General features: G+C 34.7%; 1 protein-coding gene across 4 annotated transcripts in view; it reads right to left on the reverse strand.

The window, feature by feature from the left end:
- Nucleotides 1-26,000, reverse strand: part of PTPRK (protein tyrosine phosphatase receptor type K) — a 559,851-nt gene that overhangs the window by 401,614 nt on the left and 132,237 nt on the right. For all 4 annotated transcript variants that reach the window (XM_049771094.1, XM_049771093.1, XM_049771092.1 and 1 more), the window contains exon 2: nucleotides 5,805-5,927. In XM_049771094.1, the coding sequence (XP_049627051.1) occupies nucleotides 5,805-5,927 (123 nt within the window). The remainder of the gene's footprint in view (nucleotides 1-5,804; nucleotides 5,928-26,000) is intronic.

Below are 26,000 nucleotides of genomic sequence, written 5' to 3' on the forward strand. Positions count from 1 at the left end.
GCGATTTCTGAGCACAGAGCCAGGGGTAACCCCTGAGTGCTGCCGGTGTGACCAAAAACAAAACAAAAAAACAAAACAAAACAAAACAAAAAAATACTATCAGAATTTAACTTTCCATTCTGCTGTTGACAGACAACTGGATTGTTTGGGACATGTCCCAAACTCTAGTTTGAGACATAATATTATGAATACAGATGCTGCAAACATTCTTGCAGTCAACATTTGCAAAAACAGTTGTACTCAGCTCTTTATACCCAGGAATGGATTTACTGAATTATAGTATGTGTTTATGCAGACTAAAAAGGTAACCAGCAATATATGTGAGAGTTATTTGCCCATGGCCTCATTAATACATTAAATGTTGAGAGTTTTTTTTTGTTTTTTTTTTTTGTTTTTGTTTTTGTTTTTGGGCCACACCCGTTTGACGCTCAGGGGTTACTCCTGGCTATGTGCTCAGAAATCGCCCCTGGCTTGGGGGGACCATATGGGATGCCTTGGGATCGAACCGCGGTCCTTCCTTGGCTAGTGCTTGCAAGGCAGACACCTTACTTCCAGCGCCACCTACCCGGCCCCGAGAGAGGTTTTTTTTTAATTAAATCTTTATTTAAGCACCATGATTACAAGCATGTTTGTAGTTGGGTTTCAGTCATAAACAGTAAATGTTGAGTTCTATCCTTCAGCTGAGTGTGCTTCTTTCTAGATGTACTTTTGGATCAAAATTCTTTAAAGTATGATTGCTTTCATGTTTTCTGGTCCTTATATTATTATGACACGTCCACATACCATTTTTAGTGTACTTAGCAAGCCTTTCAGCCACCATCATTGTTCCCTGTCAAAGGTGTGTAAGGGGTGAGAAATTGCTGGAACATTTTAAGCAATTATTACGAGTACTCTGTATCTTCCACAGAGAGAAATAATTTTCTCCTTGTCTCTACTGTTTTATTCTTGCCATCTTGATTTCTTTTCCTATTATATTTACCCACCTTGCTTTTTCCTTTTATGTTTTCAGTCCATAAAGACAATATGAAAGAAGTCAGTTAACAAAATCCAAATACCATATAAAAAGTTAAGTAGCTCTCAGCTGAACATAGAATGAAATATGCCGTATTTTTAATTAGTAAAAAGGCTAACTATAACTATTTATTATTAAAATGAGACATAAAAGCAATTGTGAAAGATACATTTATAATTAGATAAATCTCAATGTTTTGGCAAATATTTGGAAGAGATAATATTCCGTGAAATTTTACAGCAAATAGAAGGGATGTGGGAAAAAAACACATATGTAATAAACTGAGACTTGTAAGTGAAGAACAAACAATTGCGTGTTTAGTTTCTCCTTTCTGAAGACTAAACAGAAGTTACATCCTGAAAAATTAAAGTGGCCATGACCTTTTTTCCCTCCTCTGTATGATTAATTACTTAATATCCTATTAAGTAGAAGATGTGGCTGAATTTCAAATTTTCATTTTCAATGCGTATCATCCTGCACTGTAACCACCAACAATTAAACTCTTCATCAAAGGTGAGCCAACAAGGTCATCTGAGCAGGAGCTCTTCAGCTATTCATTACTGTTCTTCAATGGTAATTAACAATGGTAACATTTCCATAAATCAATGTCTTTCTGATTATTCTCTGATGATAAACAGTCTAAATGTCTGCATCCCAGCAACCTCTTTTAATTTTATATCTTAAAAAAAAATACAATCTAAATATACCACAGAGGTGGGGTGGGAGAGGTGAACTCTTGAAGGAAAGATTTATCATGAAAATGTACCAAGAAAATAAGGATGTGTACCTTTAAAAGAAAAAGACAAAACTATACCCCAATCTAAATGAGTTGGCCGACAGCTCTAAGTCGGGTTCAAACATAAGGATGTCTGCCACATAGTAACAATTTATTCCTCTGGCAAGGAAATTATAGCTCAGTACAGCTTCAGAAATAACCATTTGCCTACTCACCCAATGAAAGTTACAATCTAGGATAGAAATCTGATTTAATTCACCCTACTTTCGAACAACATATCACATGTGATACCAATAAATCCTTCAAAAGGATAAATTTACTATGTTCACTTAAAACCCAAACTTGGAAATATGACTTTAGGTTTTTTGTAGTTTATAAACTTGGATGATATAATTATTGTATTTTTTACTCCTGGCAATTCATAGATTTTACATACATGATTATATTGTAATGTACTAAATGGCTATACATAACATGATTTTAAAGTGTATTATTTATTCCAAAACAATTGAAGGGAAAGCAGTATTTTAATTCCTACTTAAAATCAACTTTTAATTTGTAAGTTACTTCTTTTGGGGGGGGCACACCCAGTGACACTCAGGGGTTACTCCTGGCTATGCACTCAGAAATCGCTCCTGGCTTGGGGGACCATATGGGATGTCGCGGGATCAAACTACAGTTCGTCCTAGGCTAGTGCTGGCAAAGCAGAGACACCATACTGCTCCACGCCACCGCTCCAGCCCCAATCTTTAACTTCATAAGTTATTTCTAAACAGTATTTTATGCTTATTTTATAAGCAGCCAAACATGCATATTGATCAAAACTAATTTCAAATTGGTATATAAGAATTAACTGGCATTATTTGCCTATTAATGTATAAAATGAAATGTGTAACTTAAAAGAGTAAAATGTTTATCACCATAGACAACTCAAATTGACTTAAATTATATTAATAATTCACAAAAACAAAAATGAAAAGGCACAATAAGGTCTACAGAAATAGTGATCAGAGCTCAGCTTTCATTTCTACAGTTCATTCATAGAACGCCTCCATTTGTCAACTTCTATTTCCAGGCTGATTCTTCTCTGACAAACTGATGGGTTTACATAAAAACAAGGAGATTATGACTAGTATTGGTTTCAGTTCCCAGTATCTTCCTGGCCTGAGAACACTGCACTGTCACTCACTTGCACATACGCACGCTTGCACACGTGCTCACACACACACACACACACACACACACACAAAACATAAATTTATTGACTGTTTGCAAACCAGTGATATTTAACTGAACACATATGGATCTAGCTTATCTTATAATTCTGCTTTTGCTGTGCAGAACTATATACTCAACCATGGCAGGAATCAAATTTAGGACTTCCTAGATAGACTTCTCTTCTACTAAGAAGAAAAAATCAGTACTGGCCTTGTGGTTGTTTTTTGTTTGTTTGTCTTAATTTTCATTTTGACAAAGTGGATTACAACTCTTTCACAGTAATATTTTAAGGACATAGCGACATTGAATCAGAGGCATTCCCACCACCAATCTTGTCCTCCCTCCAACTCTGTTCTTAGAATGTGTTCCATATCCCCTCCTTTACCCCCTTGGTTGATAGTATAAGTGATCCCCTGTGTCTAGCATGTTGTAGATTGGGAGTCGATTCTGTTGTCATTGGCTTTGCATTTGTTGTTTGTCTGTTCGTTTTTTTTTTATTTCTACTTAATGTTCATATGACTGTCTGGTCTTGGTACCCTCCATTATTTCCCCATCAATTTGTGAGGCAGAACAAGATGATTCAAATTAAGTGGTTCTGTTTGAAGGAAAGAAAAAATAATAATAAAATAAAATGGGGCAAAAATCAAACAAGCAAAAATGGGCGGAGTCCTTCTAGAGTCTATAAATATCAATTTAAGAGAAGAAAGGGAAAGAGGAAGAAAAACATAACAACAATACTTACTTTTTTTAAAATCAAACAAGATTTTTGAAAGGCACCATAGCAATAAAGACACCAGCCACAAAAGGAAGGAAGGGAGGGAGGGAGGGAGGGAGGGAGGGAGGGAGGGAGGGAGGGAGGGAGGGAGGGAGGGAGGGAGGGAGGGACGGAGAGAGAAAGAAAGAAAGAAAGAAAGAAAGAAAGAAAGAAAGAAAGAAAGAAAGAAAGAAAGAAAGAAAGAAAGAAAGAAAGAAAGAAAGAAAGAAAGAAAGAAAGAAAGAAAGAAAGAAAGAAAGAAAGAAAGAAAGAAAGAAAGAAAGAAGAGGAAGAAGGAAGGAAGGAAGGAAGGAAGGAAGGAAGGAAGGAAGGAAGGAAGGAAGGAAGGAAGGAGGGGAAGGAAGGAAGGAAGGAAGGAAGGAGAGGAGAGGAGAAGGAGGAAGAAAGGAAGGAAGGAAGGAAGGAAGGAAGGAAGAAGGAAGGAAGGAAGGAAGGAAGGAAGGAAGGAAGGAAGGAAGGAAGAAAGGAAGGAAGAAGGAAGGAAGGAAGGAAGGAAGGAAGGAAGGAAGGAAGGAAGGAAGATGGAAGGAAGGAAGGAAGGAAAGGAAGGAAGAAGGAAAGGAAGAAGGAAAAGAAAGAAGAAAGAAAAGAGAAGGAAGAAAGAAAGGAAAGGAAAGAAGAAAGGAAGGAAGAAAGAAAAGGAAAGAAAAGGAAAGAAGAAAGAAAGAAAGAAAGAAAGAAGAAAAAGAAAGAAAGAAGAAAGAAAGAAGAAAGAAGAAAGAAGAAAAGAAGAAGAAGAAAGAAAGAAAGAAAGAGAAAGAAAGAAAGAAAAAAGAAAGAAAGAAAGAAAGAAGAAAGAAAGAAGAAAGAGAAAGAAGAAAAGAAAAGAAAGAAGAAGAAAAGAAAGAGAAAGAAAGAAGAAAGAAAGAAAGAAAGAAAGAAAGAAAGAAAAAGAAAGAAAAGAAAGAAAGAAAGAAAGAAAGAAAAAAAAGAAAGAAAGAAGAAGAAAAAAGAAAGAAAGAAAGAAAGAAAGAAAGAAAGAAAGAAAGAAAGAAAGAAAGAAAGAAAGAAATAGAGAGAGAGAAAACCCACAGGGAAAAATCAAGCTACAAACAACAATAACAACCCCCCCAAAGTTAATTTGTGTCTCTCTCTCTCTCTCTCTCTCTCTCTCTCTCTCTCTCTCTCTCTCTCTCTCTCTCTCTCTCTCTCTCCCTCGCTCTCCCTCCCTCTCCCTCCCTCCCTCCTCCCTCCTCCCTCCCTCCCTCCCTCCCTCCCTGCATAGGCACAGTAAATATTCGGGAAATTAGAAAGGGAATTCCCTTGGCCTAAGAGATACAGGGTTTCTCCACCCTTGAAGTATACTGTCCTGGGAATAACTACAAGCTCCATACTTGTTCTTTTACTCTCCCCTTGGTCCTTTGTTGTCTGGAAACTTTCCGCTCCGTTGTGGATGATAAAATCCTGCCTCTGTAGCTAGAGATCTTGGTATTTGCACAGGTCAAAGGATTGAACCTAGGATGACCTCATCTTTTTAATTAATCTCAAAAAATTTTGGTTTTGCTTTTCATTTTGTAGACTTTCATTTCAATACAATTGATCTGGAAACACTAGCACTTATATAGAATACTTCTATTTTTCCAAAGACAGAAATAATAAAAGTATAGTTAATATGCTTGAAGAATATTAGAATACAAAAAGTCCCTGAGGATAATACAAATAACACATTAAGATATAGATGCCAAGTTATATAAAATCACTTTTCTAACAAACTATGGTTAGAATTAAAAATAAGGAGACATGGGGCCGGAAAGGTGGTGCTAAAGGTAAGGTGTCTGCCTTGCAAGCGCTAGCGTAGGACGGACCGCAGTTCGATCCCCCAGTGTCCCATATGGTCCCCCAAAGCCAGGGGCAATTTCTGAGTGCATAGCCAGGAGTTGTAACCCCTGAGCGTCAAACGGGTGTGGCCCAAAAACCAAAAAAAAGAAAAAATTATTAAAAATAAAAAAATAATGAGACATGTACTGGTTTTTCTCATTAAGTCCGCTGCTGGATTTAAATGCTCCATATTCCACAGCAGGACCTATCCCTTTTCCACAGTGTGTAATCAGAATGATTCTTACCTTGAGGCATCTCGGGTGGCAGATAGTGAGGTTCTTGAGCACTAACATGTACCCATTCAAAGTCATCATAGAGATCCTGGTGATAATCACAGGCCCCTGGGCCATCATCAAACGTGCAGCCCCCTACAAGCAGAATAGAAAAAGTGCCGTTACATTCCAAACACCTGATAGAAATGCACAATGCACTGAAGAAAAATAGAATGACATAGGTGATCTAAAATAAATCATTTTTTGTTTTGGTCTGGGTGTAAGAGCCACACCATGGATTTGTACTCAAGGATCACTTCTGTTGCTGCTCAAAGGAATAACATGCAGAGTAGGAAATAAATCATTCAGCCTGTTTTAGCTACATGCAAAACAAGCAAGTTAATGTCTATACAAGGTCTTATAATTTAAATTAAAATTGGTGTTAATATTTATTAAAATTCTCAATTTTTATAAACTCAATTTTTATTTGGATACGACTGAACATTAGACCAAAGCACAAAGTTTGAAATAGTACAAGGAATAGAAGATACAAATACAACGATTTTTGAAATCCATCTTACTAAAGTCTAAATAATAACTTTAATAGGGACAGAGTGGAGGCAGAAATAAGGGAAAGAACAGAAGTGTCAAAACACTTTCTCTGTCATTCAGTTCAAAAGGTGATTAATATTTAAGACATCATGTTACTTGCTTCTAAAGAGCACTTCGAAATCAACTCGTAATAGTGAACGAAATAGACATAATGTTATAGACTCTAAAATGTTTGAGGTTAGTGATAGATTCTTCCATGCTATTTCAATTACTTCTATACAATTTGGCACAAAAAAAAAATCTGAAGTGCAAAATCTACCCGATTAATCACCTTCACCACAACGACTATGAAATAAACTTTTCTTTTTTTAAATAGGATAACTTTCCCCTTCCATCATTTTCTGACTTTATTTTTAGCAGTAATATTACAGTAAAAGTACACTGATAACTTTTACTTCATTGTCTAAATAAACCATCCCAGTTTATTGAAATCATGAAAATTAGTTCTGGCCTATATGTCTCATCTTGAAAGAAAATGGATTAGAACTAATGAAAATCCAGCAGTGGACTTAATGAGAAAAACCAATAACCTGTCTCCTTTCAAGTGCCTTATTTGTTTAGTTTCCACAGGGATCTTTATGAAGAAATTCAGTGAATTCTCTGACCAAACAGTAGGCAAAAGGATGGTAAACTTCAGGTGTATAAATTCTTTTCTGTAAACATGGATTCATTTTCTCACACCATCAAAAGCTTGTCCAATATAGAGACCAAGGAGATGGTTAATAGGACTGAAGAGCATGCTCTGCATGAGGAACCTTGGGTTGGATCCCTAGCATCACTGAATAAGGGGGACTAGCCTGCAAAAAAAAGTTTGTCCCATAGAATATCAATAAAAGTCAATTCCTCATTGATGAAAGAGACAATCAAACATGAGAATAAAAAAAAAAAGTAAGAAGAAGACACCAGATAGAAGTTAAGAAGGGGGCATATATAATTCAGGTACATTATAGATGAAACAACTACCTTTTCTTTTCTTAATTTCTTTTGTTTTTCAGTGATGGGATCCCAAATAGTAGAGTCATTAGGATTCTACTCAAGGTTACATTGGGCAGTGTCAATAACTGAGTAAAACCTTACAATCTTCAGAGTTTTATGGTAGGCAGTTTTGCCACTAAGCTATCCCAAGTGCATTAAAACCCAAAAACTAAATTTATGAATATACCAGGCCTTAACAAAGACCACACATCAGCATTAGAAAGACTTAAATCTTTTTAAATAAGCTTAAAATGTTTTTTTTGACAACTGCTCTCATGAAAAATCATGTATTTTTTTTAATTTAAAAGTTAATCAATAAAGAGATTGCTATGAAATGCAACTTCATCTATCAGGGAAATATTTTCTCAAAATATAATATGCTATCACAATCCTAAAAAGGTGGTAATTTGAGTTCCATGCCTTCAGAGTACACAATGACCTCAAAATTACTGTGGGCATCCCTCATATATGAATTTAAGCCATCATTAGAACCTACATTAGCTCATTTGAAAGACAAATGGGTCTTAATTACTGTCCTTCATAGACTTTGTTAATTGTACACTCTAGAATTGTGATTAGCAACAACTAGGAGTAGCTGTACAAAATAACTGGGTTAACCCTGTTATTTTTTGCACATCATTGCTATCAGTCAAAAGTCCTGTAAATGATTACTGGGCCACTTGAACTAAATGATAAAAAGAAAAATTAGAGATGACTAATTTTAATATTACAACTAAGTATTAGCACATTTTGTACTTAATACAAAAAAATACAGCTCTCATCTTCTGTACAGAGGTCAATATGATGTCACTGAATTAATTAGTGTCCTATAGAAAATGATATTAATAAATTATATGAAAAACTATACATTACGTTAAAATAAGTCATAACACAGTTAAAAATAAAAAATGTTTATATATATATATTTGTGGTGCAAATGTAATTTAACAGTAAAGCATTTACCTTTCATGTGTGAGGCCACAATAAACAAAAAGAAAACCTTACTTCTGTTATTTTTTTCCACACATGGAGTCAAATATTCTTTGATTAAAGACTTTTCATCCTTTTTTTTAAAGTTATTTTTTAATTCAACTTCAAGGACTAATATTATGTGCTTATGCGTGCAGAAAGAAAAGTGTATGGTAAAGTCAGAGAAAGCACAGTGGCTAGGGTGCTTGCTTTGGACCTGGCATCCCATACAGAACCTTGAGTTCTCTAGGAGTGATTCCTGAGAGAAGAAACAGGATTAAATCCTGAGTATCACCTCCTGTGACCCATAAACAAAACAAAACAAAAGAGCTAATAACTACAAGTATATGACCTAAGTTACAAAAACCACTCCGATAAATATATTTGCTACACAGAACCTTAATGGCTAGGAATGAATTCAGAGTTACAACTAATAAAAATATTATGGGTGGGCAAGGTTAGAATGCAAATTAAATTAAAATTGAGAAAATGCTAGAATAAAGGGATACATCTCAAAAAAATAAACAAGTAAAAAGATATGCTCTCCAGGGAATATACCTAGGGGTACAAAAAACACAATACAGAAAAGACAACTGCACTCCTATGTTCATTGAAGCACTATTCACTATAGCCAGAATCTGGAAACAATTCAAGTGCCCAAGAACAGATAAATAGATAAACTGTGGTATATGTACACAATGGAATACTGAGCAAATATTAGGGAAAAAAGATCCATGAAAAGTGCTTATACATGAATGGATCTGCAGGGTATTATGCTGCATAAAATGAAGAAGAGGAATAGAATAATTGCACTCATTTGTGGGATAATAAAAAAAGTAAGAGATAGATAGTATGATAATGGTACCAATATAAGAAAGAAGAGGTCCAGAAAGACTAATCCATGGTAGAAAGCTTTCCACAAAAATGGGAAAGTGCAGATAGGGCAGAGAAGGAAACACTATGGCTATGATAGTTGGACAAGAACTGGGTAACTGAAAAAAAGTAAAGTGATGTGCATGATACCCTTTCAGTAACACTATTATAAACTACAGAGGGGAGAGATGTCTGCCACAGAAGCAGAAAAGGGGAAAGGCAGGAAAACTGAGGGAATTAGTGGCAGGAAATGTACACTGGTGAAGAGATGGGTGTTAGACATTATATGACTTAAATTCAATCATAAGAAACTGTAACTGTATTTTACAATGATTAAATAAAAAGTATTAATTCAAACTTTGGTTCTAGGGAAAAAAAAGTATACTGAAGATGTTAAAATATTCTCATCTCTGTCTCATTAACATTACAAAGTATGTAAGGAACAAAGTAAAAGGAAAAATAATTGTGAAATCTCAGATATATAATGTTTACACTTTATTCTATAATTGCTTTCAAGATATCAAAGGGTTCTGTTCAGAAGCATGACAGTTATTTTTACATTAAATATAACAAGAAATAGGGAGTCGTGTAGAATTTTCAAAGGAACTAGTAATAGCCACATGTAAAGTCACGTGAACTGGGGGTTGGGTCGAAAGAAAGAGAGATGATGAAAGAAAGTAATTTGTCCAACCCTCTAAGAGCACATAATATATTCTGGATATCCATTATTTATCCCATTTATAACTTAACACTCACTAAGAAGACAACTGCAGTTCTCTATATGGCACAAATCTCTATACATGTGATTCTGAGTTCAAAACTTATATGTAGTATTACATTCAATTATAGAATAGGGACAGGGAGACAGCTATGCGCTTAGGTACCTGTTTTTCATGAAGCCTAAGGAGCAACAGCAACAAATGGCTTCATGAAAGGGACCCCCAAGCACTGAACTGTGAATAGTCCCCAGCACTAGTAAACATGACTAAAAAATCAAATAAGTAAATTAGAATTTAACACAGTCCTATTTCATAAGCAGAATTCATAGCTTTAAAATATTCGAGGTAGATGGCAGACATGGCTAAAATATCAAATAAGTAAATTAGAATTTAACACACTCCTATTTCATAAGCAGAATTCATAGCTTTAAAATATTCGAGATAGATGGCAGAACCAAAGTGTTTAGAAAATTTACATAGGCAAAGGGTAGGAAAACTGAAGAGAAAATATATTTTACATTTAGTTGCTGCATTTGCTACAAGAGATGACTACCATTAGTAGCTTCAAATCACATCAGAGTACTGGGGTCCACAAATTATTTAACCTTTGAAGGAAAATTGCCTCTGAAGAACCATTTCACAGATTGTTAATTCCTTTAGGTCAATCAATCAACTATGCGACAGATCTATCATTGTAATAGTAGACTTCTGCTATGGCAAGTCACTTATGTCTTATGAGGCTTTGCAAGCTGTTCACCTGAAAATAAAAATCAGACTAATTTGTACTTGCCAAAATTTATTTCCATCCCTAAGCTATTCACTAAAAAGATTCACAGTGAGAACTACTAAATATCATTAAAAAAAAAAAAACCAGAAAAAAATTCCGGTTCCAAAATTTTATTATGTATACATATAAGCAAAATTCTTGAGGGCTTACTGATTATTCAAACAAATGATGATTCCTTGGTGGAAAAGTATGAAAACAGAAAATCAGTTTAGAAAAAAAAAAAAAAAACAGATAAATGCTAAACCCTTTCAAAGTAAAATTTTCACTAAATTAATCAAAAATTGGGCTAGTTTAGAACAAAGGTGAACTACAGAACACATAAAAATATTAGTTGGGCTCCAAACAGCTTTGAATACTTTGAGTAATATGCTTCTATTTTGACACTTTCTATGGTCTCCAACACACTTCCTTGAGATATATCTATGCAGTCTTGATTGTCTAAAAATTCATGACTCTTTACTACTTATATTTTATAAAAAAAAAATAGGTTCATTTAGCTAAAAATACAGACCAGTTATCTTTCTTTTTGTGACTTGGAATACACAGCTGTAAAAAAAGAAGAGTTCTAAACAAAATGATGAAAATACAAATTTCTTAGCACAGTTGGTCTAACAGCCCTATTATAGGAAATGAATTGATATTTTCCAACTGCCAACTCAGGACTATATAAAAATTCATTAACAAAATTATTACCAAATTTATATTTCAGGGCACATACATCACTGGATTAAACCAATTTTGAAAATCTTTAGTCCTGCCGATCAGAAATTAAGATATATTTGTAATGCTAGAATCAATTACTTAAAAATGTTAGGACATTTACTTAAAATAGTAAATACATCACATACACACATAATAGAAAAAAATGAATTTGTCTTCAAATACCTTAAATATAATTCAAATCATAATCTGACTCAATAGCTTATTTCCAGAAAACAAGAAATAGTCTAAAATTCTGATTTTATTTAAAACAATTCATAGTCCTTCTGATATCTACTGGGTTATCTAAATAGATTCTATTCCTTCAAATTTCTACTTCTGAAAATACAAAAAGTAGAAAATAAAAATTGATGCACAACAATCAATATTTAAATAATATATACCTGCACTAGGAACAAGCAATAATGTTTACAAATTTAATTAAATTTAAAGCAAAGGGGGCCGGAGAAATAGCACAGCAGTAAGGCATTTGCCTTGCATGTTGGAGGATGGTGGTTCGAATCCCAACATCCCATATGGTCCCTCGAGCCTGCCAGGGGCGATTTCTGATCGTAGAGCCAGAAGTAGCCTCTGAGCACTGCTGGTGTGACCCAAAAACCAACAATAAAATAAAAATAAAAAATAAAATTTAAAGCAGAAAAAGGAGGTGCTGGGAGAACAAGAAAAAGCAAAGAACCAATTATTTCGAGGACTTACATATGATAATCACTGAGTAAAATAACCCTATAGTTCAATTCCAAAAAGTATTTACTGAAGAAAATAATTATGAAAATAATTCCATAAAAGGGAATAAGTTTAAGTACAATAGAAAAAAATTTGTATTACATCATGTGAAATGATTTGCTCTGGATCAATCATTTAAAGAAATTTGAAACATTTGCAAAAACCTACTAGCCCATCTTTTACTGATAGATTAGAATGATTCTCCCCACCCCCCGGGCCACAGATTAGAATGATTCTAATAATGGAAAGAGTTCATTATTTCATATAGACTCGTGAATTATCTGTTTAAAGAATCTCATCTATAATCAATAATATACATTAAATATATATATACTACAAGATAATTTAATTTGTAAGACCACCTATTCAAATTTTCTGTAGTTCAAACCAAATGCTAACTTCAAATGTCTTCAAATCTTTTCCTTTTATAAGACTAAATTAGCCAGAATGAAATAAGTTAGTTTCAGAGATGTACTATTAAAAAATTAAAATCTCCAAGTCAATTAATAAGACTTAAGGATGTGAAATTGATATATACCCCCACTAAGGTGGAAGAAGAAAGATAATGTGTTTCTAAAAACGGCAGGGAGTAATACTTAAATACACACATAGCTATGCTAGTATTTTACTGTTCTGAGCTGCAATTTTCTCCCTCTAAAATGAGGATCATTGTAACTACAGTATAATGTAATGAGAATTAGTGATAATGCAAGTAAAAGCTCTTAGGACAAAAGTTCTGCTAACTCTGTTACATTTTTGTTTATTCTGTAAATATGCTATATATGCTATACATCAGCCACACTGCACATATATTCAACATATATATGTGAATATGTATATACATATATACATATACATACATACATATATATATATATTTATATATATATATTCAACACCTAAAGCCTAAATCAGAGGTCCTCAAACTACAACCCATAGGCCATATCCAACCCAAAGAGGGCATTATTAAGCACACCAGTGTGTTTCTACTGTTGCTACCTGTCCTGCTAAGGTGTTGACTCATCCCAGGTCTACAGTGCTCATGTGTGGAATGTGCACCTCACATTCTAATTCCCCTCTTCTCTCTGTCTCTTGGCTCCTCCTCCCAGTCTCAGGCAAGGTCCTCAAAGTACAGCCTGCCAAGGTATAACCAGAGCCCCAGGCTCCAAAATGTGGATCCAGTGAGATGCAGGTCTGGAAGCAAGCAGGAAATAATCCACACAGTGAAAAGGTAAAAGAACAGGTTCAGGAAATCCAGCACTCCAGCAAGGGATCTAACCAAACAAGCTTTCTCCTACTAAGAAAGGATGCAGCCTAGTGAAAGAAGACTGAAGAATAAGTCCTTGCCTCCCTGAAACCCAGGCTTTTATTGACAAGAACCAGACCACACCCTAGGGTGGGAGAGGAATACCAAGTAGGGAATAATTCAATAATCCCATCACCAGGTCACATCCTAGGGTGGAGTATGAATATTGATTAGGGTAGGACCAGTAATCCAACACCAAGGCCCATAGTTCCCATTGAAATATTGGTAAGTTTGTTGATTTAACTTTACTTGTTCTTCATTTTAAAGACTGTACTTATTCCCATTTTGTTTATTGCTTCAAAATAAAATAATCTGCAGTGTGCATAAGAATTTGTTCATAGTTTTGTTTTGTTTTTTTAATATTAGTCCGGCCTTTCAATGGTCTAAGAGACAGTGAACTGGCCCCATTTAAAAAGCTTGAGAATGCCTGACCAAAATAAAAGGGGGAAAATAAACCTTATACTTTCCACAGAATTTATCTAGGAAGATTACATATGATTTGATAATGATACTAATACTGCAGTATCAAACCAGTTTCCCCTGAAAACTACTCAAATATGCTTTCATTTTGAAAACACCTTTCATTAGAGCAGGGGCCCATGAAAGATCAACTTATAAATGTGTTTTTTACAAACTATACCAATCTGGTTGCTCTAACCAATCCTTAGGATCAGTTATATGTGACACATATATAACTGTGACATAATAAGAATTCCAGCCACTGCAGGAAATGTGCACTGGAAATGGTGTACATTGTATGCCTGAAATTCAATCATGAACAATTTTGAAACTGTGAAAAAAAAAAGAAAAGCCTAAATGTACTATGTGCAATCTTATAATCTCGGTGTTTAAATAAAGTAAATTAAAAAAAATAAACTAAAGAATGCAGCTACAGAAAAACAAATGGGTAGGGTTATATTCAAATAAATATTCAAATAAAATGTATTTACAAAAAAAGTGATAGTCATAACCTGTGAGCAATTGTTCGCCTGCCCTAGGTTGAGATCACTCGTCTTAGGACTATTGAAAGCTGTAGGTTGTACACATTCTGTTTAAAAGTGTACAACCAAGTACCTTATTTCTGCATCATTTCCAAATAACTCAATTTCCTTTCCCATGAGTCAAGATATGTATTGGTTACAGCAAGAAAATTAAAGTAGAATTCTACATCTAAAATTCAAACAGAAAACCTAGATGGGAAGAGGCTGCCAAAGGTTAAAATGCGAGAACACGAGAGAGCTAAAGAAATTATATGGTTATGTAGTCTGGATACACACTATTAAGAGCAAAGTGAACATCTATTTTACATCATAAAACAGTATATGCACATATATATACAGTATACAGAACTTTATACACACAGTGTGAACATACAGCTACATTTATTCCATCATTTTCTATATATGGGTCATTAGTCCAATATTTTATTACTGAAATAAAATGAAAAGCTGTACACATGAAAAATCAAGTACAGCTAACCTCTTTCTCCAATATATCTAAGCACATGTTCATCATGGGAGGGACCCAGAAGATAAATAGGAGCCAATACCTGTTCCTATACTATATTTTTCATATTTCAGACAATAAAATGAAGTCCAAAAATAAGTCTTTGAAACCCAAGTTTTCTTAATAATGTGTTTAGGACTTCCTCTAACTTCACCAGAGAGATAATGAAGGACTAAATACCAACCACCCATTAAAATGATTCATAGTTGAATAGAAGTTTATTAAAATAAAAAATAAAAGTGTTAATAAAAAGTATCTCACAAACGGCTAGAAATAGAGTACAGTGGGCAAGGCATTTGCCTGACATACAGCTAATTTGGGTTCATTCCCTAGCACCACATATGGTCCTCCTAGCCCTAACAGGAGCAAGCCCTGAGTGCAGAACCAAGAATAAGACTGAGCACAGGGCTTCCCCCCTCCCAAAAAAAAAAAACGTACCACAAAAAGAGGCTGGTAGAGTAGGGTGTTTTCCTTGCATGTGACCTACCTCTACTTTGAACTCCAGCATCCCATATGCTCACCTGAGCCCGCCAGGAGTAATTCCTGAGCACAGAGGCAGAAGTAATCCCTGAGCACCACCAGGTGTGGCACAAAAAATATAAAAACAAACAAACAAACAAACAAGTCAGCTGTATTCAGGGCTTACTGCATTAGCATTAGGGATTACTCCTTACAATGAATCTATTAGCCAGGGAATGGTACTTTTGTCAACTACATTCAAGCAAATTACCCCACCACGCTATCCACTCAACCTGAAAAATAAAATTTTAGTTGCTCACAAAGCAAGAAATTATCAGAGGTAGGATATGAATTCAACAATTATGGGTTCATTGCCCTTAACCTATGCAAGCCATGCCTTGTCTAAAATTCAGTATGATTGGACTTTTCAGAATGATCTAATACAACTCACATCTATGTGTATAATCCCAAACTGTTAACATGCACAGTATTATCCAACTTTACATAATTAAACTAGAATATAGTACAGCTGGTAGAGCACTTGCCTTGTACACAGTGAATCAGATTCATTCCCAGGAGACCCATTTGGTCACTAGAGCACTGTCATAAAGTAATTCCTGAGTAAGGAGCTAAAATAAGCCTTGAGAACCATTGAGTGTGTGCCTCCCCCCACTCCAAAAAAAAAACCTCATACCATCACATGTCAGATTTGACATTACAGATAATATAATGGGTCTTTATTACACAGAGATCTAAAATATCACTGATTTCAGGTGGTAAAAAAATTTTAAATAATATTAATTAATGATGAGAAGCTATAATCATAATTCTACCTTATTGCTTCGTGATCAAATTTCACCTTATCTCCCTCCCAGAAGTTGAAAAATGACTCAGATCTTTAAAAATAATGCATGTGGCCCCCCAAAACAAAAATAAAAAAAAAACAAAATAAACAACATAAATGATTTTGTTTTGAACATTTTGCAGCAACTCTCAGTAATCCTACAATAAGAAATTAGGTGTTTTACCAAAAATAAATGCATTGCTCCATTATTTTCCTATTTTCTCTTCTTTCATATATTCTAGTAAATTTTCTTCATGGGGCAGAGTTGGAGGGAAAAATAAAATTACATAATCTGAGAACCACTGAACAAAGAAATAGAGAGTAAATGTAGTGAAAAATAAAATTTCCAACTGAAGCCATATTTACATTTTAGCAAAATTGGAAACTACCCAAGCTCACATTTTTTGTTTTGTTTTCTTTTTCATAAAGGAACCCCTGGTAAGTTCATTTTCACCCATATCAAGCACACTCTGCCCTGTTTCCACAGCTGTTCCTGACTCAGATTGTGCATGGTAGGTGACAGATCATTTTTCATTTCTGAAGGAGGTCTGTGAAATGAAGCCACCATGCAAAACAGAATCCATAACTCAACTTTTTCCATGAAAATCAAAGATCTGCACTGAGACATCGAATTTAAAGTTTTTTAAGAGGTTGGCAAAGAAAACTTAAATATACTTCTTGGATATATTTGAAGAGCATCAACAATTTTACCTGGCCTAACTCTGAGAAACACTTTAAGGGAATGAGGGTCAACTAATGTTAAGTACATAGTTAAACAGATCGTGAAAGTTTAAAGAATTTTTTTTATTAAAGCACCATGATTTACAAAGTTATTTCATAGGTGTGTCTTAGACATACAATGTTCTAGCTTCGAATTTACCAACATCCTTCCATCAATATTCTCGGATTTCCTCCTACCCTCTATCCCTTGACAGGCATTTCTTAAGTTTACTTGTTCAAGTTTGGTTTTCATTATTTTAGCGTTGACTATGTGATTTGGATATTTTACTCTAACCTTCTTTAATATCACCAATGAACTTGAATTGACCTCTGCACCCTGTTGCTTCTCATCTATCTCTACTTCTCCTAACCTCCACTTATTTCTTCCTCACCATGCTCAGGGGTCAAGAGTGATCTAAGCACCACTGCATTTGCAGTCTAAATTCCACATATAAGTGATACTATCCTGTATTTAACTTTCTGGCTTTTTTTATTTAACATGATATCATCCAACTCCATCCATGTTTCAGGAATTTGCAGGATTTTATTAATATTCTATTGTGTAATATTCTATTGTAGATACATACCGCATCTTTGTGATCTGTCATATAAGCATATTAAATTTGAACCTCAGTTTTGCTGTCATCTTTTAAGATGTCATTTTTAAAGAGCCCATTTCTCCATTATGACAATAATAATTGTAATTCATCATTTCTGGAAAAGATCTGGGTACTTAAAGGAGTTAAAGTGATAATGCAAGATACTCAGGGAAGGGTAGTGAGGGGAAGGACGAGAGGGAAGAGAAATTCTTGCCCTAACAGCACACTGGGTCAGAGGGGACTAGGGAAGTTAGTGACTAGAAATGAACACTGGATAAAGGGATGTATGTTGGAACATTTTAAAACTGAAATGCAACCATGAATAACTTTTTAACTTGATCTCAAGGTAATTCAATAATTAAAAAAAATTAAGGGTTTATTTCTAACCTACTTATGTTGCAACCTGAACCACAAAAAAAAGTCTCTTCTTTTTTAAATTTCCTTTCTCAGGTATGTGTATATATTACCAAGTAGAAGCACTACAACATGAAAGTTCTCTCACAGTAAAAACTGTCTTATACTCAGAAATTCAATGGTCATTCTGACTTAAAGAAGGTAATTTGTTATAGGAAATAGTGAATAAATTGTTACATAATTTAGTTCTGTTCCTATTTTCATTTTCTCTTTTTTTGAAAGCAAACACACACTTTGTCTTCCTTCTCACCTATTAAACAAGAGTATTGTGCCAGTTAATTTGAAATAATCTCTACAAAATCTTATGATATTCAAATTATCTACAATGCATCTTAAGGTACCATTAGGAACTTGGTTAAGAAAACATATAGGTAAGACTTATTATTGCTTTAATTTACATAAAATTTTAAAGTAACATGACCAGTAACTTGAAGAGCCAGAAAAGGGAAAATCAGTTTAATACACTGTCCAATCATTCTAAAGGAATCACTCTAAAACTTTTGTAAAACAATAAAATGATGGCTAACCCAGGGCGAACCTGGGTTTGATCACTGCATCCCTAATGGTCCCCCAAGCCAGGAGAGATTTCTGAGCACATAGCTAGGAGTAACCCTGAGCATCACCTGGTGTGGCCAAGAAAAAAACAAACAAACAACAACAACAACAAAACAATAAAGTGAACATGTAATAATAAATTCAGTTAGATATCAGATACCCTTTAATGATACCCCCAAAAGTCCTTTATATACATAAAACATTATATGTATCATAAAAATCACATATATCATATTATATAGAAATATATTATATAAAATTTAACTGTTTTTATGGCAACATTATTTCTAAATTGTTGACTGTTTATAATTTCATATAAAATTCAAAAATAGAGAAAATTAGTCCATGTAGAAAGGTTTGCACCTAGAAGAATAATTTTGTAGAGATTATTATTAAATTAGTTTTCTTTGTTTATAAGCTCCATGTAGAACAGGATTCCTGGTAACCGAGAGTAAAGTACAAAAAGACTGACAGATTTGAAATTGCCTCATCAAATTTAAATGATTGGATGAACATTACACTCCACTTATTAATCGTTCTTAAATTTTCCCTCCATAGTGACCAACTTGAAACTATCAATTTGTACAATTTACTGACAAAAAGCAAACACATTTCTTAGGATTAAACATCAAACCTGGAAATTCTTTATTTCAAAGATAAAGGAATGAGGGCTGGCCAATAATATTTGAATAATAGATTAAAAGCAGTAACACTATGAAGATCACCACTTGAAGTTTGGTGACTGCTGTGTGTTGGGAAAACTTTTCTGTCTTACTTCTCATATCAAGGCAAACTTAAATCTTCAAATCTCTTAAAATTGCTAAAATAAGCATTCATTATAATCAAACACTATTCAAATAAAGGCAAACTGCAATAAATGTATAGTTTGTCCATATAATTTGCAATATAACAAAGACTTTATAATATCTAGTATTGATAGATCATGTAACAATAGTGGGGGTTTTTTTCCCCAGAACAATTTGGTTTTATTTATCAGTTTCTGATGCACTTGGCTTTTAATCTACCAGATAAAATTCTAAAAAGGTACCCTACATAAATAATCACATGTGTATAGCCCTGGCCCCTAAAGGTCTTCCAATCTATTCCTAAAATAAAAATTTACAATCTAGACTTCTTTGTATGGACAACCAAAGAACCTTCAAACATCAAAATTCTGAGCATATATAATTACAGACTGGACTCATGAATATTAGTAAACTATAGTCAATTCACATGAGGTCATAAATATTTAATACTCTCAATTGGTAGTCATAAAGACAGAACAAATTTTAAGGGGCAATGTGGAAGTCTAGAAATTATTAGCAATTGCTGAGAAATATAAAGAACCAAAGATTGCAAAAGTTAAAAATATATCAAGTGCACAAATCCGAGTAGAAAGTGTCACAGGAGCGAAGTGATATAAAAGCTGCTCCCTACCACTAATTCTTTCAATTGGCTATTTAAGTAGATTAAGAAAATAAACAAGGGAAAACTATCTATGAGAAGTAACATTTTATGATAAACCAAGATAAGATTGATAATACCAATAGCTTTGTAAGTCAGGCAAAAATAAAATTATCTAAAAGAATGGCTTTGATTATAATTTCCTAGTGTTCTCCCAATATCTCATAACATAACTTAGCTTCTTTTCACATATTCCTTCAGTAAATTCAAGCCTCATCTAAAGGTACATTCAGAATGCAAAAAGGATTTAGGCATAATAGAGAAGTAGACATGTCAAAAGCATTTCTCGTGATATTTCATCTGCAAGGGAGAGATTTATAACTTTGGGTACATATATGCATATTTCCATATGAAATGTGAGTGCCATTATCGTGACAACCCAACTTCCATACGTAACTATATTTAAATCAACCTTTTCTGTATCACAGAAAATAAATTTTTTTCTTAGAAAAATAAAAATTTTCATTAATGAAATAGAAATCATATGCTAACTTTATAAAAAGAAATAGGACTATGTCTTCTAGCCTCAAGTCCCTTCTTAACCTCTATTTTTTCTTTCAATTTAATGTTTAACTTTAATCAACAATTTGGATGCTAGCATAGTGGGAGGGCCCCCACAGGGCAGCACAGTACAAGAGGATAGTAAGAAGACACAACCTGCAATGCTCAAGGGCTACTTTGTATCATGGATCACACCTGGTGATTTTCAAGTAATCATATGTAGTGTCAAGGATGTCAAGAATGCAAAATGCACCTTAATGCTTGAACTATCTCTTCAGAATGATGTTTTTTACACAGATGAAAATGTTAGGCAGAGGAAGTGGGTATGTGGAAGTATGAAAATTCATAATATAAGGGGCCAGTGATGTGGCACAAGTGATAAGGTATCTGCCTTGCGCATGCTAGCCAAAGAAAAACCAAGGTTCTATCCCCCCGACGTCCCATATGGTCACCCAAGCCAGGATCGATTTCTGAGCACATAGCCAGGAGTAATCTCTGAGCATCACTGGGTATGGCCCAAAAACCAAAACCAAAAACAAAAAAAAAATCATAATATAAAACAAAAGACTAATATTGCAAATAATAATCATAATACAAAGTTGACAGGGATAGAAAGAAGGGTCCTTAAAAAAAAAGTAAGTTAAAGAGAACCTAAAGAATAAGTATCACTTGAGAAATAAACATAAGATCAACGTGGAGGCATGGAAGTTCTGGGGCAAGAAGAGCTTGCTAAGCAGTAAGCACCTGAAGGCTTCAAGATGTAGACATGTGCAGCAGTGACCACTGAGATGAGTAGATATTGGAATCTGAATCCCTCTTAGTCTAAGTGAAAAGACAAGAGGATTCCAGCATAAAAGGCTGACGACTCTTCACTCTTGGTAACCATGAACTGCAAGCAAGCAAGCAAGCAATAAATAAATAAATAAATAAATAAATAAATAAATAAATAAATAAATAAATAAATAAATAAATAAATAAATAAAATCATGGAGTGAGGACTTTTTAAAAAGTATGTACAAAAATTATTTAAAAAAATAAAAGGAAGGCCCGGAGAGATAGCACAGCGGCGTTTGCCTTGCAAGCAGCCGATCCAGGATCAAAGATGGTTGGTTCAAATCCCGGTGGTCCCCCGTGCCCGCCAGGAGCTATTTCTGAGCAGACAGCCAGGAGTAACCCCTGAGCACTGCCGGGTGTGGCCCAAAAACCAAAATAAAATAAAATAAAATAAAAGGAACTGAGTCTTGTTTTAACCTCGATCAAAGAGAAAATGTGAGTTGAAAATTCTCTTGCTCCTCAATGACAATATCTAGAAGCAAATACAGTGACAAGACTAGAAGCATCTCAGGGACAGAGCCATGGCTCACAGTAAGGCATTTGCTTTGCACGTGTCTGACCTAGGATGAACCGAAGTCCCATATGGTCCCCCAAGTCAAGAGTGATTTCTGAGTGCATAGCCAGGAGTAATTCCTGAGTGTCACCAATTATGGCCCAACATCAAAAAAAAAAAAAAAAAAAAGACTAGAAGCATCTCATGGAATGTCTGTTTTGCTGGTGAGATACTGGCAAGACCAGTCATGTTTTTAAGAAAAATTATTCTACCCAAACATTAAAAGTTATTAAAAGTTAAGTGACTTGTCATGTGGCCTTGCACCCTGGTGCCAACTGTCTACAAAATACGTTTGGAAATAAGGCATCTGTGATTTCTTTAAAGGCCACAAAAGATCTGTGAGTGAAAGGCTATTGACTCTGACTCAATGACATTAATTGTACCTCCAGGGGTAAAGAGAGAATTGTGTGAGTCAAAGAATAAATTTTATAGTACTAATAAAACACTGGTCTAGAAGTCAGTCAAGGGGGAAGAAACTACAGGGTAAGTAATTGAAGGCAGGAGAGTTGACTTCCAGTCCAATCACTAACTTAGCTCAGACTGAGCCTTCCACAATAAAACTTTCTTCTCGGTCTTAAATTTATAATCTCAATCACAAACACAACCTCCAAAGAAAATCAAATGACCCACTCCTCTTAAAAATTTAAGACAAGCCACTCCAAGGACCCAAGGAGGCAAGCAAGTAATACTTCCAATCATAAGATTACCAACAAGAAAAGTCAGACCATCAGTATTATTATCTACATTATACACTAGAAAACATAAACATGAATGTCAAAGAAAGGAGAAGGGGAATTGTTTTTAAGTTTTCATTCTAAATTGAGAGCTGTTTTACTCAAATTTGTTATCACACCTATTCTTTACATACTGACAGTTTCGAGCAGATATAAGTGAAAGCAAATTACTGTATGTGCCATTTGATATGCAGTTTAGCATTTATAGGTTTTAGATATGTGAAGAATTCACAAACAAAACTCAGAAAAAAGGGTTCATGGATCTCAAGAGGGATTAAGAAAATACTTGATCAGAATACAAAATGTAAAGTAAATAGTCATTTATAATATACAGAAAATATTAAACCATTCACAGCACATTTTAAATGAATATTAGGTTCTTTTTTAATCAAATATATTTCCAACAACCAGAAAAAGCAATAAAATGCATGGTGTTTCCACATTATGGCTTCTGACTGTTAACTGCCAATAATACTCGGAAAAATAACCCACTTACTTTTTTGATCGTTTGTTTTTTGTTTTTTGGGGGGGTCACATTCAGGAGTACTCTGGCTTTGAGCTCAGAGATCACTCATGGAAGTGTATGGGACCACATGGGGATAAGGCCAGGTCACTCACAATCAAGATAAACACCCTACTCACTGTGCTCCAGTTCAAAAGCATCCAGTTTTTTTTTAAAAAATTTATAGATCCAGGGCCGGGCGGTGGCGCTAAAGGTAAGGTGCCTGCCTTGCCTGCGCTAACCTTGGACGGACCGCGGTTCGATCCCCCGGTGTCCCATATGGTCCCCCAAGCCAGGAGCAACTTCTGAGCACATAGCCAGGAGTAACCCCTGAGCGTCACAGGGTGTGGCCCAAAAACCAAAAAAAAAAAAAAAAAAAAAAAAAAAAATTTATAGATCCCATTCATATTGTTAATGATTTTGAGGGAGTAAGCAAATAGTATAAGGTTTGAGGTATATAGCCTGCATGCTACTGGCCCCAGTTTGAGTACCTATACCATATGAGCAAAAGAGAATCACAAGGTGCAATCTTAGAAAATCCCCAAAAACACTTCTATTGTGTGGTCAGAGTAAGCTTGCATCCCAAGACCACAGCTCCCAAGTACCAAGTCTTCACTTTCAAATTGAACTTCAGGCCAGGTTGGTTGTAAATATTTAGAAAATAAATCACATGGTGTGAAATCACTGTATGCACTGTACTTTCACCATAGGCGAATGGGTACAATAAAGGGAGTGGTGAAGAATTAATAAACCATGGCAGTCAGGAGTGAATAATGGAGTCAGTGGTTTTTTGCTTCAATCTCTGGGTGTGCCATGCCAAAATTGCTTTTTTTTTTATTAACCCATTCCCGACTCCCCAGGAAGGGGAAGGTCTAAAGAGAGATAGAAGTGCCTATCTAGGTGGGCTATTACATATCAAAAGATAGGTTTTAAGGAAAGAGTAAGTTGGAGTACTGCCTTTGTTTTGATTAATAGCTGGAAGAATTCCACTCTTTCTGTTCAAAACAAAACAAAAAAGTAAAAGTATCAAAGGTTTCCCAATTGCTGTGATGCTTGATTGTATATATTAAGTAGAAACCTACTCTTCAAATTATATATATATATATATATATGTCTTCAAATTTTATATATGTTCTAAAGTCTTTCTCCACAGAAGTCGATGGAAAGAGAACTTGGATAATATATATTTTTATTACAGTACTCTTATAAGAAAGTTCTAGCAAAACTATTTTCAAACTATATAGATATAGATGATATAGATATAAATATCTTCAGAAATGTTCTTCTGATTTTGTTTAGAGAATTTAATGAAAAAGTAACTTGGATGCTACAGACTTGTATTACTGAGGTATAACCACAGAAAGGTACTAAGGTTTATGCTCAGAGAAGTCTATGAAATTATTGTGGTATTATAAAAAAGAATTGAGAAAAGCTAATTGTTTTGAGAATATGTATACGCAATCTGACCTTTGACACTTCTATTTTTATTTATTTTTGGTTTTTGGGCCACACCCAGCGTTGCTCAGGGGTTACTCCTGGCTGTCTGCTCAGAAATAGCTCCTGGCAGGCACGGGGGACCATGTGGGACACCTGGATTCGAACCAACCACCTTTGGTCCTGGATCGGCTACTTGCAAGGCAAACACCACTGTGCTACCTCTCCAGGCCCGACCTTTGACACTTCTATAACCAACTTTTAATGTGCCTATGTAAAATACTAGCACTTTTATAAGTTCTAATCTGTGGTATTGCCTCTGGCAAAGAATAGAACAAAACTTTTGTAGCTTTCTCATTTTTTTTGTTTTGTTTTAAACAAAAGGGGGGTAATTGTAAGATGACATTCATCTATTATCCCAAAACAGAAGCATTCCCCAAGTTCTTCTTCCCTTGAATCACTTCCTTCCATTTCTTGGTGAATTGTTACTGGTTTAATAAAGAGGCAGTTTGGCTTGGAGCTCAGAGATATCATGAGGTGAGACACTGACCTCATGCCACTAATGACTGGATTGGCTTATTATTAAACTTTCGCAGCTCCCCTACCTGCTTCAGACCCATCTGCTAGGGTTAGAGATATGGTGTGCCGGGTAATTTCACATCATGGGGATTTATTTTTCCAGGAAAAATTCCCAGATCTTTTGAGCACCACCACTTTGTAGAAACCCTCTAAAAAACTATGATAGAGTTAATGTTAGATTACTAATATTCTTCCTAGAAACAAGAAATTTACTTTTTTGAAGATGGGTATAATTTCATCTGAACTAATATCTCCTTGTGTCTTATCTACTAATCTACTTATCCTTCCAAATAGGGATGTTCTTTAGTTAGTTATAAGTATATTAAAATTGTCTATAATATGAAAAATACACACAGAAATAAAAGTCACAAAGGAAAACAACATAGATTTTCCTCAAAAAAATAAAAACTGGAACTACAGGAGGCTGGGAAGAGATTTATGATAAATGAAGTTAATATTGGAGGCCCTAGTTCAATCTCCAGTATGAGTTTCCTAAGCACTGAAATAGAAGCAGTGCCTGACATGTCAGGCCAGTTATAAACTTAAAATCAAATGAATAAAAGAATTGAACCTCTGTATGAGCCAATCTTTTATACAGAGTATTTAACCAAAAGAAATAAAATCATATTCTCAAAAATTGATGGAGCCAGAGAAATAGCATGGAGGTAGTGTTTTTGCCTTGCATGCATGCAGAAGGATGGTCATTCGAATTCTGGCATCCCATATGGTCCCCTGAGTCTGCCAGAAGCAATTTCTGAGCATAGAGCAGATTCGTTCTAATAGTGGCATAACATGTATGGTCCCCCTGAGCGCTGCCAGGTGTGACAAGTGACCCAAAAACAAACAA

This window comes from Suncus etruscus, chromosome 4 (assembly GCF_024139225.1).
Source record: "Suncus etruscus isolate mSunEtr1 chromosome 4, mSunEtr1.pri.cur, whole genome shotgun sequence".
NCBI classification, from domain to species: Eukaryota; Metazoa; Chordata; class Mammalia; order Eulipotyphla; family Soricidae; genus Suncus; species Suncus etruscus.